The following is a 17,727-nucleotide window of genomic DNA, read 5'->3' on the forward strand; positions in this document are numbered from 1 at the left end:
TGCAATACGCGTGGTAGCACAAAAAAATCACCAATTAAATTAATATGCAGCGGAAAATAAAGTTGACACGGTGATTTTTTTACAAATAGGGAAAATCTCCAAGGTAAAAACTCCACCGAGTGATTTTAAAGTCACCACTCCCAAGAATCCACTATTTTCACAACTTCGTAATTGCTTTAGCTCAAGGAAAAAAATATATATCTCTATATCTTTCTTTTTTTTAGAAATAATTACAATATACAGCTAACCTCGCAATTTGAACATTTTTTCCCTGACTCTCGCAATTTGAACATTTTCTCCCTTAAACTCTAGACACTTTGTGTATGGGAAGGTGCCAATTTAGCTACATGGCTCTCAACATATATATATATATATATATATATATATATATATATATATATATATATCATTTAATAAATATAAAAGTTCTTTTAAAAAAATTAATATGTTTATCATAATTAAGACAAATCCTAATGGGTACTTCAGTTGAGCATATGTGAAAAAGGCATATACATACCACAAATGGTAAAGGAGAAAGAAAAATTTGCTAATCCCTTTTAATATGGTTAATTGTTTTGCCTCAATCAGTTAACCAAACTACATACCGCTTATTCATACCACAACCATAAATGACAATGCAGCATTAGCTATCTGTAATTGCTAATCTGAAAGTATAGATTTCTTTAATAGCTCTATCTTCGTTTCTTTTGTCTAATATGTCTTTACTGAATCAAAATTAAACCACAAAAATCATATAAAAATCACCAAATTAGAGTTTAAAATTATAATTAAATTTTTAAAAGAAATCTAAGGCACATTTACTCAAAAATTCCATGTAACTAAGTCACACTTAGGAATATTGAACCATTTTTCCTTTGTATAAATAGGGGGTTCCAATGTGATGAGGGGGCTAACAATTTTCGCTCCAAAACATTTATTGTAAGAACACAAAAGTTTTCTATTGTAGACTTTTCACGATTAAAGAACATGACTTGCCAACTAATCAAACTAGAGTTTTTATTACTTACAGCAATTTCACAACATCAAAAACAAACCCCAGTGTATACAATGTCAAATTCCATAGTCTCCTGTTACATCAAATGAGTGTTTAATTTTTCTCGCAAAGTATTGAATAATAAAGCTTTTGGGCCATAGTCTTAATTACAACTTTCAATCATGTTGGACTTGGATGACACCTATCAACAACGTATCATTATAAGATGCAGAAAAAAAAAATTTGGAGTGTACATAGCGTTAAGTGTGGATGGAAAGAAATTTCGTTCTATTCCAATTGGTTAGGTTAGTAAGGGACCTATTCCAATTTAATGATCTTGAAATTTTGTATACAAGTATAATCAAGGAAACTTCCATTGTAGACATTTCACGATTAAAGAACATGACTTGCTAACTAATCAAACTAGAGTATGAGTACCTACAACAATTTTACAACATCAAGAACAAACTCCAGTGTATACAATGTCAAATTTTATAATCTCCTGTTACATCAAATGAGTGTTTAATTTTTTTTCGTAAAGCATTAAATAGTAAAGCCTCTGGGCCATAGTCTTAATTACAACTCTTAATCATGTTGGACTTGGATGACACCTATCAACAACGTATCATTATAAGATGTGGAAAAAGAATTTGGAGTGTACACAACGTTTAGTGTGGATGGGAAGAAATTTCATCATACTCCAATTGGTTAGATTAGTAAGGGACCAAATCCAATTTAATGATCTTGAAATTTTGTATACAAGTAATAATCAAGGAAAATTCCACCTAAAGTAAGTTGGATTTTTGGCAAGAGAGAAAATTGAAGTCTAGACAAATCAAGCTAAGGTCGACTAAAATAGACCATATTCTTAATTTCTTATCTCTATTTGTTCCATGTACAAGACTTATAGTCAATACTTGGCTTATAAAAGTTGAACATCTTATCTAAAGTCCATCCTCTGAAAGCTTGAGAAAAAATTTATTTAAACCAACACAACATATAAATTATAAAGGAATCAAAGAAAAATTGTCAAAAATAATGAAAATTTAATCTATACTTAAATTCTTATAAGGATGAACACAATAGCAATATCCTTTAAAAAAAAAAAAATCTATACTTATTTTGTACGTATGATAAAGTCCTATCACAAAGTTTTTTGAGATACATGTTGATTAGTGATTAGAAGTTATAAAGGAATAATCATCAATATATATATAAGCAGAGATCTCATGCGGCAGTGTGTGAGGTCTTGCCAAGCAATGCTCTAATTTTGCATTTAGCATTTTTTTTACCTCTTCATTAAGTTTTTTTTATAGTTACCCAAAAGTTTACATTAATTTATTTTACTGTTATCTCATTAGTCTCTCATTAATTGCCTAAGCTTACATCACACATTTCTCTTTTTTTTATGTCTTTTAGCATACCCACCATTTTAATATTTTTTTGAAAACAAAAAAAATAATAATTACGGACTAATAGTAATAACTAACCAGATAAGACTTTGAAGAGAGATAGAGAGACATAAAAATGTTGTGGATTGTTAAATAAAATGTATTGTTTCACAACAAAATCAAAACGCATTGTTTCACTATAAAAGACCTAAGATTGACAAAACATTTGAAAGAGAGAGAAAGAGAAATCTGAAGGGACGTCGTCTCCATCATATTGGCCTCCCACCACCATCAAGACGCCGAAATCCCTACGGGTATTTTTTTTTCTTTTTAAATTAGGGGATTAAATATGATTTAGGTTTGGGTAATTTAGTTGGATAGTTTTTGTTTAGGGTATATAAGTAGAGAGAATATTTGGTACGCAATGTAAAACTATATTCTACCATGGTTTTAAATCATTTATAAGATACGTGCATACACACTCGCTCAAACCATGTTTTAATGTCACACTATCAATGAGTGGAAGACAATGAGAGAGTTGGACATATTTTTAGTTCATAGTATTAAATAATAAATATGTGAACACAGCACAAATTATTTGATTTTCATAGTCCTGGTACTCTTTTGCGTTTATTTTTTGTTTCATGATTTAAAAAAAAAAAAATTAATCTTACCTTCTTCTTTTTTTAGGGTGAAAAATTAATCTTACATTGATAAGACTATAAATATAAAGTGAAACAATAGTTATAAATTGCATACACATAATCATTATAATTATTCAGTTCAAGGAATGAGTAGATTTTTTTTTTTTTTGAGGAATATTGTAGAATAAAAGTTGTTACAAAATGTCTATCTCTTAGAGACCTCATGCGAGAGTGCATGAGGTCCTGTCAAGTGGCACTCTAATTTTGCATTTAGCATTTTTTTTTATCTCTTTCATTAAGTTTTTTTTTTTTAAATTTTTTTTATTGTTACTCAAAAGTTCACATTATATTATTTTACTGTTATCTCATTAATTGCCTAAGTTTACACCACACATTTCACTATTTTTCATGTCTTTTAGCATACCCACTGCTTTAGTATTTTTTTTTAAAAAAAGTACGGGCTAATAGTAATAACTAACGAGATAAGACTCTAGAGAGAGATAGAGAAACACAAAAATGCTGTGGATTGTTAAATAAAAGACACTATTTCACTATATATTACCAAAATAAAAGATTTGAGACTAACAAAACATTTGAAAGAAAGAGAAAGAGGAATTTGAGGGGTCACCACCTCCGTTATAAACACCTACGGGTAATTTTTTTTTTTTTTTTTAAATTAGGGGCTTAAATATGATTTAGGTTAGGTAATTAGGTTATTTAGTTTTTGTTTTGGCTATATAAGTAGAGAGAATATTTGGTATGCAATGTAAAGTCATATTCTACCATAGTTTCATTTTAATTCATCTATAAGACACATGCATACATACTTCCCCACACCATGTCTTAATGTCGCACTATAAATGAGTGGAAGATAGTTAGGGAGTTGTGTATACTTTTATTTCATAGTATGAAATATGTGAACACAACACAAATTAGTTTATTTCATGGTCCTGTTACTCTTTTGCATTTATTTTTGGTTTCATGATTTAAAAAAATAATAATCTTATCTTAAGAAGGCTACAAATATGCAGTGAAGCTACTAAACCAATTTTTAATATCTCAAAATGTATATGTTTCTTTACTCTAATTTAGTTTACTTTTTCTTTATAATTTATGTACAACATTATTCAAAACTGTTTTACATAAAATATCACAAAATTATCCGTGCATCGCACGGTCAACTTACTAGTTCATAATAGTTACAAACATGTATTTTTCTAGTTCTTCACCATTTAACGTGAATATAAAAATTGTATTTTGAACAATTGCTGAAGCTGTAGACAATGAATGATAAATGAATGAATTTAATTATGTAAATTATTAATTTGAATAATGGTTAATCATAAGTAGAACTAGATGCATGATAAAATGAGTATACAATTTTTTTTTTTTGTTAATTGTAGAGATTTAAGCATTTAATAATGTAATTTCTTTTAGATCACAAGCTCAAAAACTTGACCTGAGCTCGAGTTTGAGCTTGATATTAAACTTGAGTTTGGCTTGACTAATTAATCAAGTCAAGCCAAGCCAAGTTCAAGCATTTTGGCTTTCCCACGAGCTCAAGCTCAAACTCAAGCTCCAACACTATTTTTAGGCTTGTCACAAACTCAAACCAAGCTCAAGCTTTTGATTTTTCCCGATGAGCCAAGCTTGAACATTCATTACTTGACAAAGCTCGGATTGTTACAGCCCTAGATGTTAATCAATATCCTTATTATAATTTAATTTCAAAATTTATGCGGCTAAGTTAAGAACTATTAAATTCAAAAAAAAAAAAAAATTAACCATTTAGAAAGCCGTATAGATGGTCATGATATCTACTATTCAAAATTTATGCGGCTAAGTTAAGAACTATTAAATTCAAAAAAAAAAAAAAATTAACCATTTAGAAAGCCGTATAGATGGTCATGATATCTACTATATATATATATATATATATATATATATATATATAAAGAATTAGCGAACCATTTAATCTGTTTGTTATCTGGATATGATATTGGAAAATCAACATCAAAACATAAATAATTAGAATAGTTAATATCTTTGACCTCTGATTCTTTTTTTGCAATCTCTAGAGTTTAAATTAACATCAAAAGAGAAATAATTAAAATAGCTAATATTTATTATCTTTGATTCTTTTTTGTGCACGCTTTAGAGTTAAGACTTAATAAAAACATATTTCTTTATTTCTCCCCAATTTTTTTTGTTTTATGGTTTTTCAAGTAATTTTCTTTTGGGTTTACTTTTTGCTTTTCATATATTTTTAGGAACACAACCCAGCAGCGAGAGAATCAATTATTATATTTACTTAAATTTGTGAAATTTCTATGATTATTTGTGTTGCAGTGTTGGTTAATGTTTGTATTGATCTCCTCTTTATGTTGTATTTTATTTTTTTGTGTGTGATTTAGATTGGTAGTAGATTGAATTCAACCAAACCTCGGCTTGTTTAAAGCACTACCCGACAAAACTTGGTTCGTTTACAGCATTAGATGTTTATCAATATCCTTATTATAATTTAATTTTAAAATTTATGTGGCTAAGGTAAGAACTATTAAATTCAAAAAAAAAAAAAAACCATTTAGAAAGCCGTACAGATGGTCATGATATCTACTATATATATATAAAGAATTAGCTAACCATTTAATCTGTTTGTTTTCCGGATATGATATTGGAAAATCAACATCAAAACATAAATAATTAGAATAGCTAATATCTTTGACCTCTGATTCTTTTTTTGCAATCTTTAGAGTTTAAATCAACACATCAAAAGAGAAATAATTAAAATAGCTAATAGTTATGATCTTTGATTCCTTTTTGTGCAAGCTTTAGAGTTAAGACTTAATAAAAACATATTACTTAATTTCTCTCCAATTTTTTTGTTTTTTTTGTTTTTTTGTTTTATGGTCTTTCAAGTAATTTTATATTGGGTTTACTTTTTTGCTTTTCATATATTTCTAGGAACACAATGTAACAGGCGAGAGAATCAATTATTGTATTTACTTAAATTTGTGAAACTTCTATGATTATTTGTGTTGCAGTGTTGGTTAATGTTTGTATTGATCCCCTCTTTGTGTAGTATTTTATTTTTGTGTGTGTGATTTAGATTGGTAATAGATTGAATTCAACCAAAGGTCGGCTCGTTTACAGCACTACTCGACAAAGCTCAGCTCGTTTACAGCCCTAGATGTTTTTTTTTTTTTTGAAAGCGCCCTAGATGTTTATCAATATCATTGTTATAATTTAATTTTAAAATTTATGAGGCTAAGTTAAGAACTATTAAATTAAAAAAAAAAACCATTTAGAAAGCCGTACAGATGGTCATGAATTCAAAAAAATAACCATTTATATATATAACCATTTAATCTGTTTGTTTTCCGGATATGATATTGGAAAATCAACATCAAAACATAAATAATTAGAATAGCTAATATCTTTGACCTCTGATTCTAATTTTGCAATCTTTAGAGTTTAAATCAACATCAAAAGAGAAATAATTAAAATAGCTAATATTTATGATCTTTGATTCTTTTTTGTGCAAGCTTTAGAGTTAAGACTTAATAAAAACATATTGCTTTATTTCCAAATTTTTTTGTTTTATGGTTTTTCAAGTAATTTTATTTTGGGTTTACTTTTTGCTTTCATATATTTCTAGGAATACAACCCAGCAGGTGAGAGAATCAATTATTGTATTTAAATTTGTGAAACTTCTATGATTATTTGTGTTGCAGTGCTGGTTAATGCTTTTATTGATCCCCTCTTTGTGTTGTATTTTATTTTTGTGTGTGTGATTTAGATTGGTAGTAGATTGAATTCAACCAAAGCTCGGTTCGTTTACAGCATTACTCGATAAAGCTCGGCTCGTTTATAGCCCTTGATGTTTAGCAATATCCTTATTATAATTTAATTTTAAAATTTATGCGGCTAAGTTAGGAACTATTAAATTCAAAAAAAAAAAATTAACCATTTATAAAGCCGTACAGATGATCATGATATCTACTATATATATATAAAGAATTAGCTAACCATTTAATCTGTTTGTTTTCCGGATATGATATTGGAAAATCAACATCAAAACATAAATAATTAGAATAGTTAATATCTTTGACCTCTGATTCTTCTTTTGTAATCTTTGGAGTTTATATCAACATCAAAAGAGAAATAATTAAAATAGCTAATATTTATGATCTTCGATTCTTTTTTGTGCAAGCTTTAGAGTTAAGACTTAATGAAAACATATTACTTTATTTCAACCAAAGATATAAAATTTGGTCCCCTCTCTGTGTTGTATTTTGTTTTTGTGTGTGTGATTTGGATTGGTTGTAGAATGAATTCAACCAAAGATATAAAATTCGGGCTGATGCCTAGGCCCTTACACAAAAGGGTGTGGATTCAAAACCATATAGTACCAATTGAACATGTTATAATGCCATTTAGACCTGTTTCGCTTATAAAAAAAAAAAAAAAAAAAAGGACACGTTACACATTTTGTTTAGCTCTTTCACCCGTAAGTCTTTTTTTTTTTTTAGAGATAGTTTCAATCTATGGTGTTTGCTTTTGATATTTGCTCTTTATCGTTAAATATGATCCAAAAAACCAATTGGTTTTTTGGCGTAAGCGGAGATTGAACTCCAAAATTCTTATTCAACGACAAGAAATTTTATCAGTTGAGCTAATTAGAGCTCACAAAATATAGCCCCATAACTCATTATATAGCTTCTTTTTTTTTTTTTTTTTTTTTTTTTGGCTAAGCTCATTATATAGCTTATAAATGCATACATTCAATGACACTAATTAGATATCCAATTTTTTTAAAGGAAAAATAATAGACGAAATTGAAGTAAGACAAAATAGAAGCAAAGTAGGGAAGGGTGCAAGGGTACGTTCAACGTTGATGGTAATGTAGTACATCAGTTTAATCACCAAGTTATCACCTCAACAACTGTGAAGACATTTCGATTGTTTTTTCCCCCTCTCTTACTGTACAAACTATTTTTTAATTTGTGTTTTTTTGGTCATTTTGACACAGGAATCTTATGTTCGATTCTACAAACTTTGATTTTCACATCTGAAAATTTCTAAAGAAATTTTAATATTTAGTGTTAGATGTGTGCTTGCTGTATTTTCTTTCTTAATGGCATGTTTGGATGTTTAAAAAAGGAGGGGGAGTAGAGTAGAGGGAAGGGGAGTAATTCAATTACCTTGTTTGGGAGTTTTTTAAGGAAGGAGGGGGAGAGATTTGGAGGGGTTTGGAGGGGTTTCAACTACCTCCAACCCCTCATTTTTAATTCCCCCAAATTGGAGAGATTTGGAGGGAGAGTAGAACACATAAAATTATTTATAAAGTAAATTACCTAATTTACCCTTATTATATTTATAAAATTACAATGTTAAAAACAAGGGGAAGGGCTAATTACTCCCTTCCCCCTTACTAATTATAAAAACATCCAAACAAGGTGGAGGGTAATCATTCTCCTCTACTCTCCTCCCCACTACTCCCCTTCCCTCTACTCCCCTCTACTCTCCTCCCTTTCTAAACTCCCAAACAGGCCATAAATGACATCACAATTCTTTAGGTGATGATTTTCAAGCCTGTCAATTTTTTATATTTTCGTTGTAGGAAAGATGATATGTGTTTTTGGAGTTATCTTGAATGTGACTGTGACTTCTTATGTTTTTGGTGTTATTTTTAATGTGACTTCTTATTAAATTCAACTATGGTTTGGTGAAACTAAATAAGAAGATTATTATTCTCTTAAGTGGATATTTTTATAATAAAATCTTTGTTACTTTATGAAGAAGCTAATAAAAAGTTGTTTTTATTTTCAAGGTATGTGAGCTGCACTTTTGGGAGCACCATGGGAAGGGAAAAAAGAAAAGAAAAAAGAACATTGCCAAGGACTTGGAAACAACTTTTTGTTGCCTTTTGGAACCATGATTTAATTTTGCCCCATATTGAGGTGAAAAATGAGACTACATTATATAGAGATAAAATTCCTCTGCAGAATGTGCAACATAAAAGAGATATACAACTGTACACATGGAAGTATACAAGCATAAATAGACTATCATTTTTTATTTATCTATATGTGAGTTTTTTTTTGGGTTTAAATTATTGAAAATTTAAAGTGGATATTGTTAATTTGTTATATAAACAAAAACATATCCTATAGTAACTATCAAGTTATAACTGTTAACCTTGGTTTATTTATTCGTGCATCTTTCATGAATTAATGTCATGTCTCTAACTAGAAATAACATATATCATGTTATATCATGATTAAGTTGAAAAAAATTGATATTTTATTTATTAGAATTTAATAAATAAAACAAATATATATAATATATCAAAATAAAACTGCTGAATTTTTCAGCGCATATATATATATATATTTTTTTTTGAGGGGGATTCAGCGCATATTATATATAAATAACTTAATTTACGTCACACTCTAGCAAAGATGACTTGATCAGCCTAAGGGTAATTATAGCTCCCTCGGGGTTAGCCGGCAATGGGACCGAACCTAGAATAACAAATTAATAATCACTAATCACGGGGTTGTTAGGCCTAATTCATCTTATCCTAGGCTATTACTGTGCATTACAAACTCATCTGACTTTGATAATTGATACCTGACCCAAAAAAAAAAAAAAGAAAAGAAAAATCTTACTCTAGTGCAATAGTAATGGAAAATCCAAATATTGATGGTATATTGCTTTGATAGGATGAAAAAAACAGAATTATAGAGAATGATAGAGAGTAAATTACTATTATACTCATGTTCTTGAAAGTATATTGATGAAAAATTAAGGGTAATACTATACTTTTTTTTTTCAATGTTATTTTCTCTCTTCTTTTCTTTATAAGGGAAAAAAATGGTAGGTTCAAGATGAAAACTCCATCCAACCCACTTTTTTTCCTTTTCCTATTCACTCCAACAAATAATGGAGAATGACATTTTTTTTCTCTCCCTCTTCCTTACCTCAATTTTCATCCTCTCATTTTTCAACACAACCAGAGAATGAAGAATTGCATTTTCCTTTCCCTATTCCTTTCTCTCATTTTACATCCTCTCTTTTTCAACCCAACCATATATAGCGTAAGGGTATGGTTTTCCCTATCATGAACAACTTGTGAATCAACCAAGCAAGTTAAATACTAAGAAAAAACTTTTAAAAAGTATCCAATTTGCTCCATAAGCATAAATGTTACTCAACACCGTTTGAAAACTTCTTTGCTCCTCGTGCTCCCTAGGAATATCCGATTTACTCCCTCAACACAAATATCAATTAACACCATTAGAAAATTTCCCTGCTCCTCTTGCTTCATTCTCTATCTTTGGTTATTATTTATCTACCATTGGTTACCCAGACACTTTTTCGCACATATAATTGCCATAATGCAATTAGTGTGTGACTTGTGTAGTCAAGAGTGGTTATTAAAAGGCAATAAAGGTTTTGTTTGTTTTGACATTAATATTTTTTGAAAAATAAATTATTTTTCAAAAAATATTTTATAAAAAACTATCTTATTTTTCTATATTTGATAGTGACCTCAAAATAAGTTGGAAAGTACTCTCTTGATTTCCCTTATTTAGTTTCACATGAGATACAATTGTTTTCCATACAACCTTAATGGAAAACAACTCTATCTCTTGTCAAGCCAAATAAAGAAAATTAAGAAATAGTTTTTTCTTTGATCTTTTTTTTTTTTTTTTAACTTTCAAACATAAAAAAATGCTAAAAATTATCTTCACATAAGATTCTCCATTAAAACAAACATATGGGCACAAAACTTTCAAATGATATTAAATGTTATTTATGCTTAGATAGTAAATTATATATATATATATATATATATATATATATATTCTTTTTAAATATTAGTAATACCTAAGTATCAGTCAAATCTCATGTGTAATTATTGTATTTTGCTTACTTTTGATCTACCATTTTTTTTTAAAAGCCGTCCGGCCTGCAATTTCTTTGAATCAATACTACCAAAGGGAAAAAGACAGAGTGAAGGACAAGGTGTGTTTTTCTTTTATCTTTTGGTAGCGAGAGTCAGGCGCAAAAGTGCGTCACTCTTTACTTTTCGTTTTGTTCTTTTTGGTTGTGTGCGTGCGTAAATTGCAGACTTTTTCAATTTACGAAATGAAAGCTATGAAAACAGCATATATAAAGAAAATGTCAATGACGATGATTACAAAGCAAAGTTGAGCAATAGAATATTGGTCCATACTGTGATTAATCGATTATTAAATTATTATTAGTCTAATTGCTGGGTTATTAGAATGTGCCATGATCTTCTTTGTCCCCCTCAAAAGGTATTATAGCCAAAGCAATAATCATTGCATCATCAAAAGGGTTTCAGTGGATACAAAGAACACGACACCACAAAACACGATAAAATTAGGTAATAAACATATCACAATAGTTAATTAACTGGCATAAAGTGGCATTAACTAATTTTTGGAATTATCTTCGATATTTTTGTGTTTAGTAATATAAATTTATTTATGTACAGTTTTTAAAACATACCCTTTTTCTATTTGTAATTCTAATTTTGCTCATTTTCAACAAATAATCAGATCTAAATATGCATTGGTGGTGATGGTTTATTTGCCTAAAAGTATCATAGAAAGTTTCTTTCTTTCTTTTTCTATTTTGGGTGGTGTGAATGTAACCCTCCTCTCACTTTCAAGTGCCGGACTTCATACATATAGGGTCTACCTCCATGTGAGAAGGTGGACACATATGCCAAATATATGATGTATTATTTTTATAGACTAGAATCATCAAAATAAGTTCAAAAAGTGTTATTTCAGTGGAATTATATTTCCAGCTATCCCAATTTGTTGGGACAGTAAATGAACGGAATTCTCAATAATAAAAAAAAAAAAAAGAATTGAACTATTTATAAACATTTTACTATCTTAGGCTATATTTAATAAAATAATTATGTTGTTCAAAATAAAATTTTAGACAAACACGCAACACATTCCAAACGTGGAAGTGAGTATATGTTTTAAAATTCTACCATATACCAATTGCCTTTAAAATAGTAGGTTTTGACTAGCAAATAAAATTAAAAAAGCATAAGTTAAATATGTGCCAATTGATTTTACCATAAAAATGTGCTCCTTCGAAAAGATGAAAACTATTGGATGACTTGAGCATGATGGTACCACTCCATGCTTTTAGTGATAATTAATTTAAAATTTCTTCTAAAAAATAATTACTCTAAAATCAACGGTCACATGCAGTTTTGGTATTGGCATGTGAGTGTATTCCCTTATCTCATCTCCCTTTCCCTATATATATGTGTGTGTGTTTCTCAAAAAAAAAAAAAAAAAACCTATTGTTATTTTCCATCACTCTATATGTCATATCACTTTAAAAAATTATAAATTGTACCTTCTAACTTTGTTTAAAATTTAATTAAGTTATCTAGTTTCACTTATTTTTAATTCAGTACTCTAATTTTCAACTTTATTCAATTCAATCATTCAATTAGTTTCTATCAAAATTTCACTTTTAGTGACATTCATAATGACAAAGTGTTGCTTTTTTGAAGTTTCTTTAGCTAAAAAAATTAATTTTGAGGAAAAAAAAGAAGAAAAAACCTAATTTGCTTAAATTTTTAAGAATAAGGGAATTAAAAAAAATCAGGTATCTAATCCAAACAACCTAGATCTAAAATTCATCCAAATAGTTTTTCTATTTTGCTCCAAAATCAACCGACCCCCAAAGTGATTTTTCTTCGTCAAGTGATCTCTCTCTCTCTCTCTCCACTCTATGGATTAAGTTATCTCCTTAAGGCATGGCATTGAATCGTTACCATTTGTTACATATTAAGATATTAGGGCACACATTAAGTCATTCATTTTTGGAAACATTTTATCATGAATTGAAAAAGCTGTCAATACTTTTTCAATTTTCGAGAGAATATTTTTAAAAATGATTAATTATTGTGTGCCCTTAGGGCACATATTAATAAAATCCTAAGATATTTTGTGTATGCAAAATAGTGTGTAATTAATACTATCTTAAAATTTTATAGAAATGCTGCGTTCACACTAATTTTACATTACTTTCACAATAAATTCTAAGTGGTAAGTTGTTATAGCTTATTATTGGTGGGCAAAAAAATAATTTTAGTAATAGGTTCAAATTAGAACCAATAACAACTTACCAACTATGATTTGTTGTGAAAGTATTATGAAAATATTATAGATGTAATACTTCTCAAAATTTTAAAACTACACAAAATATTGATAAAATATGTGAAACATGTGCATTTTTTTTTCTTATGGAAACCATTTAAATTTCTATTTTCTATTTTTTAACTAAAAAATTTTAAAAATCAAAACTATGTCGTTTTAGACCAATAGAAATATTTAATTGAATCAAGTTTGAAATTTAAATTATTGAATAGAACGGAAAGTGAAGTTAAAGAAATTAATTAATTTTTGGGCAAAGTTAAAGGATGAAATTTGTAATTTAATAAAAATAAAAATAGATTATAATTAATAGATAATTACTTTAAACTCAGGATCTATTTGGATATCGCTACTAAAAACTGAAAATACTGTAATGTGACATTTGGTATGAGGGAATCAACATTACTCTTGGCATCCAGATTCCTAGGAATGTAGCTATTCCTATATTTGGTTTTATTGAGAATCTCTTAAGATTTCTAGGAATGTGAGATAATAATGTTTGGTTTATTCTCAAGAATCTTAAATGAATTATTTAATTTTCTCATAGATTTGAATGTGAACTACCAAGTCCTTTAAAAAAAAAAATTCTTTTAAATAAATAATGAAAAACCAAATATATTTTTTATTTTGAGAAACAAATATAAACTATTAATTATAACAAATTCATTAAAATTATAGTCTAACATTTCAAAATGACAAGTACAATATAAAAATAACTATTTAAATTCTCAAATGCTTTTATTCTTAATAATAATTTTTAAAAGAGTTTAATCCATAATAATTTTTTTTATATTTTATCTTAATTACTTAAATGATAAGGGAAAATGGTTAAAATTGTCAATTTATAAAAAATACAATTTCTTTTAAGTTTGAGAATTTGGATTCCTACATGTTTTAAAGGGAATCCACATTTCTACTGAGAGGGGTTTAAGAGGGAATCCAAATTCTCCTAACATCTGATTCTTTAGCATGCTTTGCAACCAAATATAGAAATTTTTAAACATTCTTGAGAATATTAAAACATTACTCCATACCAAATGTCACATAATAAAATAATTTTTAAATATGTATATCGGACCATAGGATTCATTTTTAAAGTTAATTTTGTCAAATTTTATACTTATAGGTCCTGCGCACCGGATCTGCGGCTATCCATACCCATCATCAACCAACTATTATTTTCCACCTTTCGACAAATTATCACAAAGACTAAAAATAAATAAATAAATAAATTTTGTCACTTTCTAAAATTATTCAAACAAATCAAAGAGATTCTACTATCTTTTATGATTCTTATCTATATTATTTTAACCGTACCTATGACTTTTTGTGTGCCTAAAATTCCAACTTCACAGCTCACAAGACAACTCAAAACTCGCAAAATATTTCCATAACCTCCTAAAACTCCGTGCTGATCTGCAATTCTGTGTTCTGAGTTCTGCTTCTCTCTCTCTCGCAGACCCAAAACACACACTCAGAAAAAGCTCGATGGGTTTCGATGGAGACGAGGAAACAGTTACCCAGAATCCAAAATACCTCAAATCCAAGTTCAGATACAACTCACCCTTTATTCAAGTCAGCCTCATAGGCTTAGTATGTTTCTGTTGTCCTGGCATGTTCAACGCTCTCTCAGGCATGGGTGGTGGTGGCCAAGTCGACCACACAGCCGCAAACAACGCCAACACCGCACTCTACACCACCTTCGCTGTCTTCGGAGTCCTCGGTGGTGGTATCTACAACATCCTCGGACCCCATCTCACCCTTGCCGCAGGTTGCTCCACCTATATCCTCTACGCTGGCTCTTTCCTCTATTACAACCACCACAAACACCAAGCTTTCGCCATTGTTGCCGGAGCTCTGTTGGGTGTTGGAGCTGGTCTTTTGTGGGCTGGTCAAGGCGCTATCATGACCTCTTACCCTCCTGCTCATCGTAAAGGGATTTATATCTCTCTCTTTTGGAGTATTTTCAACATGGGCGGTGTTATTGGTGGACTCATTCCTTTTATCACGAACTATAATCGTAGCGAAGCTGCTTCGGTTAATGATGGAACTTATATTGGTTTCATGGCGTTTATGGCAGCTGGGACTGCTCTTTCTTTCGCTATTTTGCCCCCAGGTAAGGTTATTCGTGAGGATGGGACTCGGTGTACTCATATTCAGTACTCTAATGTTTCGACTGAGGCAGTTGAGATTGTTAAGTTGTTCATGAATTGGAAGATGTTGCTTATAGTCCCTGCAGCTTGGTGTAGTAATTTTTTCTATACGTATCAGTTCAACAATGTGAATGCAACGCTGTTTAATTTGAGGACTAGAGGGTTCAACAATGTGTTCTATTGGGGTGCACAGATGATGGGCTCGGTTGCGATTGGGTACTTGATGGATTTCAGTTTTGAGAGTAGGAGGAAGAGGGGGATTGTTGGGGTTTGTGTGGTTGCTCTACTTGGGACTGCTATTTGGGGTGGTGGGCTTGCTAACCAGCTCAGGTACTCGATCAATGACCCGCTACCGCCGTTGGATTTTAAGGACTCGGGTCGAGATTTTGCTGGGCCATTTGTCTTGTATTTTAGTTATGGGTTGCTGGATGCCATGTTCCAGAGCATGGTTTATTGGGTCATTGGAGCTTTGGCGGATGATTCTGAAATCCTTAGCAGGTAATGTATATATGGTGGATTATGGATTTTATGTATGTCATATTGATTATTGGGTTTTTGGTTTAATTTGTAATATGTGGTCCACCCTACTAATCTCCTGATTTGTGTAGTCCTCTCATCTCACACACACAGTTAGTTACAAGGAGGAACCATTTGGGGTTTTGAATCTAGAATCTCTTGGGGTTTTATTGATTATCGGTTTTGGATTAAACAATTTCTATGCATGTTATAATTATAGTTGTTGTTTTGCAATAGGAACAGAGTTAATCATTATGGAGGCCTTAGATGTATAGGTATTGGGTTCTAAAAATCTTTGTTCTTGTATTTGCAGGTATGTTGGGTTTTATAAGGGAGTGCAAAGTGCTGGGGCAGCAGTTGCTTGGCAAGTTGATACGAACAAAGTATCCTACATGTCCCAGCTGATTGTGAATTGGTCGCTTACTACAATAAGTTATCCATTATTGTTGATTCTTGTATTGTTTGCGGTGAAGGATAACCACAAGGATGAAGAGGGAACTGCCAAGGAGGCTGACCCTACTTCAGCCGGCACTGTCTATACATGACACAATACTGATGTGGAGGGATTGAATGTTTTTCTCCCATTGAGTTCTTGTGTTCTGCATTATGGCATCTAAATGTTTCCAAGTTGAAATTTGCATCTGCTGTGTAAATTATTATTGCTACTGTCCTTAATGGAAGTTCATGTCTTGAGCAGAATATTTGTCCCTATTTCTCTTAACTCCTATCTGTCTATATATAAAATTCAATATTGGAACGTGAGGAGAATAAGATGAAGACCTTATAAGTTATTAGCATAAACCCCATCTCAAAAATAATACTTTTACTCCAGGTAGCTTTAGCACATACAACCATATGAAAATGAGACTTCTATTCATTTAGATTTATAATAAATCTAATGACACATCTTTTTAACTTATTGTGATTGGTAAATAACAAAAGTAATATTAGTGATGGGTTGTTAAAGTGATATTACTATAATCAAAATTTACTGCATAACAAGTTGTGAGAAAAGGTTGTGGAAAATTGTGTCAATGTCCACTTTTCCGTGCTTAGATTAATACAAAGAATTCTTGTAATAGGCTTTCCAGGTCAGCATGAACGATCTTTTTTATTATAATGTAAAAGAGATAAAATTTCATCTATCCAAGTGTCCCTTGCAGATTATAGAAAACTCTAAACTAGTTGGCTTATAATAAGTGATGCAATCACTGTTGTAGATGGAACAGATTGTTCTTTTTACTTTTTAGTCTGGGAGAATATACTGAAACAATACCCTATACACTTTAGAAATGCCAGGCTAACCACCACCAAGCCAAGTCCTTTATTATCAACTTTGACTTGGGAAAAGCTGACTCCATATTGTCGTTGGGAATTGTCACCTTGGGTGCTAAAGAGAATTGTTCAGAATACGAACATCTATGTTTGAAACATTCAAATTAAGAGAACCTGTAATAGGGAACTTTATAAAGCATTCCTTTTTTTGAAGTACAGATGAAATTGAGTTATCAGGTTTCCTATGGGGCAGTACAAATGTTAGGGTACCTTATAAATTAAGAGAACCTGTAATAGGGAACTTTATAAAGCATTCCTTTTTCCTGAAGTTAACCCGATAGACATACAAGGAATTTTGGATCATCAACTTCTTTGAACTTTCTTAGTTTAGATTGAGGCAGCAGAATAGTTATTTGAACAATATATTCTTTGTTCTAGAGTTTTTGAAGGCAACCTTACGAGGTTTCAGTTGGGTTTAATTAGGGGCAAAGATTCTGATTGAATTGATTAATAAGTTACCATAGACAA

At 30.2% G+C, this 17,727-nt stretch overlaps 1 protein-coding gene across 1 annotated transcript; it reads left to right on the forward strand.

The window, feature by feature from the left end:
- The first annotated feature begins 14,594 nt into the window (after positions 1-14,594).
- On the forward strand, positions 14,595-16,623 carry LOC142618277 (UNC93-like protein 1). The gene is made up of 2 exons (XM_075791185.1): positions 14,595-15,906; positions 16,238-16,623. Exons 1-2 carry the CDS (start codon positions 14,744-14,746, stop codon positions 16,467-16,469), a joined length of 1,395 nt encoding a protein of 464 aa, XP_075647300.1. The 5' UTR covers positions 14,595-14,743; the 3' UTR covers positions 16,470-16,623.
- The last annotated feature ends 1,104 nt before the right edge of the window (positions 16,624-17,727 follow it).

The sequence above is a fragment of the Castanea sativa genome, chromosome 12 (genome assembly GCF_040712315.1).
Source record: "Castanea sativa cultivar Marrone di Chiusa Pesio chromosome 12, ASM4071231v1".
NCBI lineage: Eukaryota > Viridiplantae > Streptophyta > Magnoliopsida > Fagales > Fagaceae > Castanea > Castanea sativa.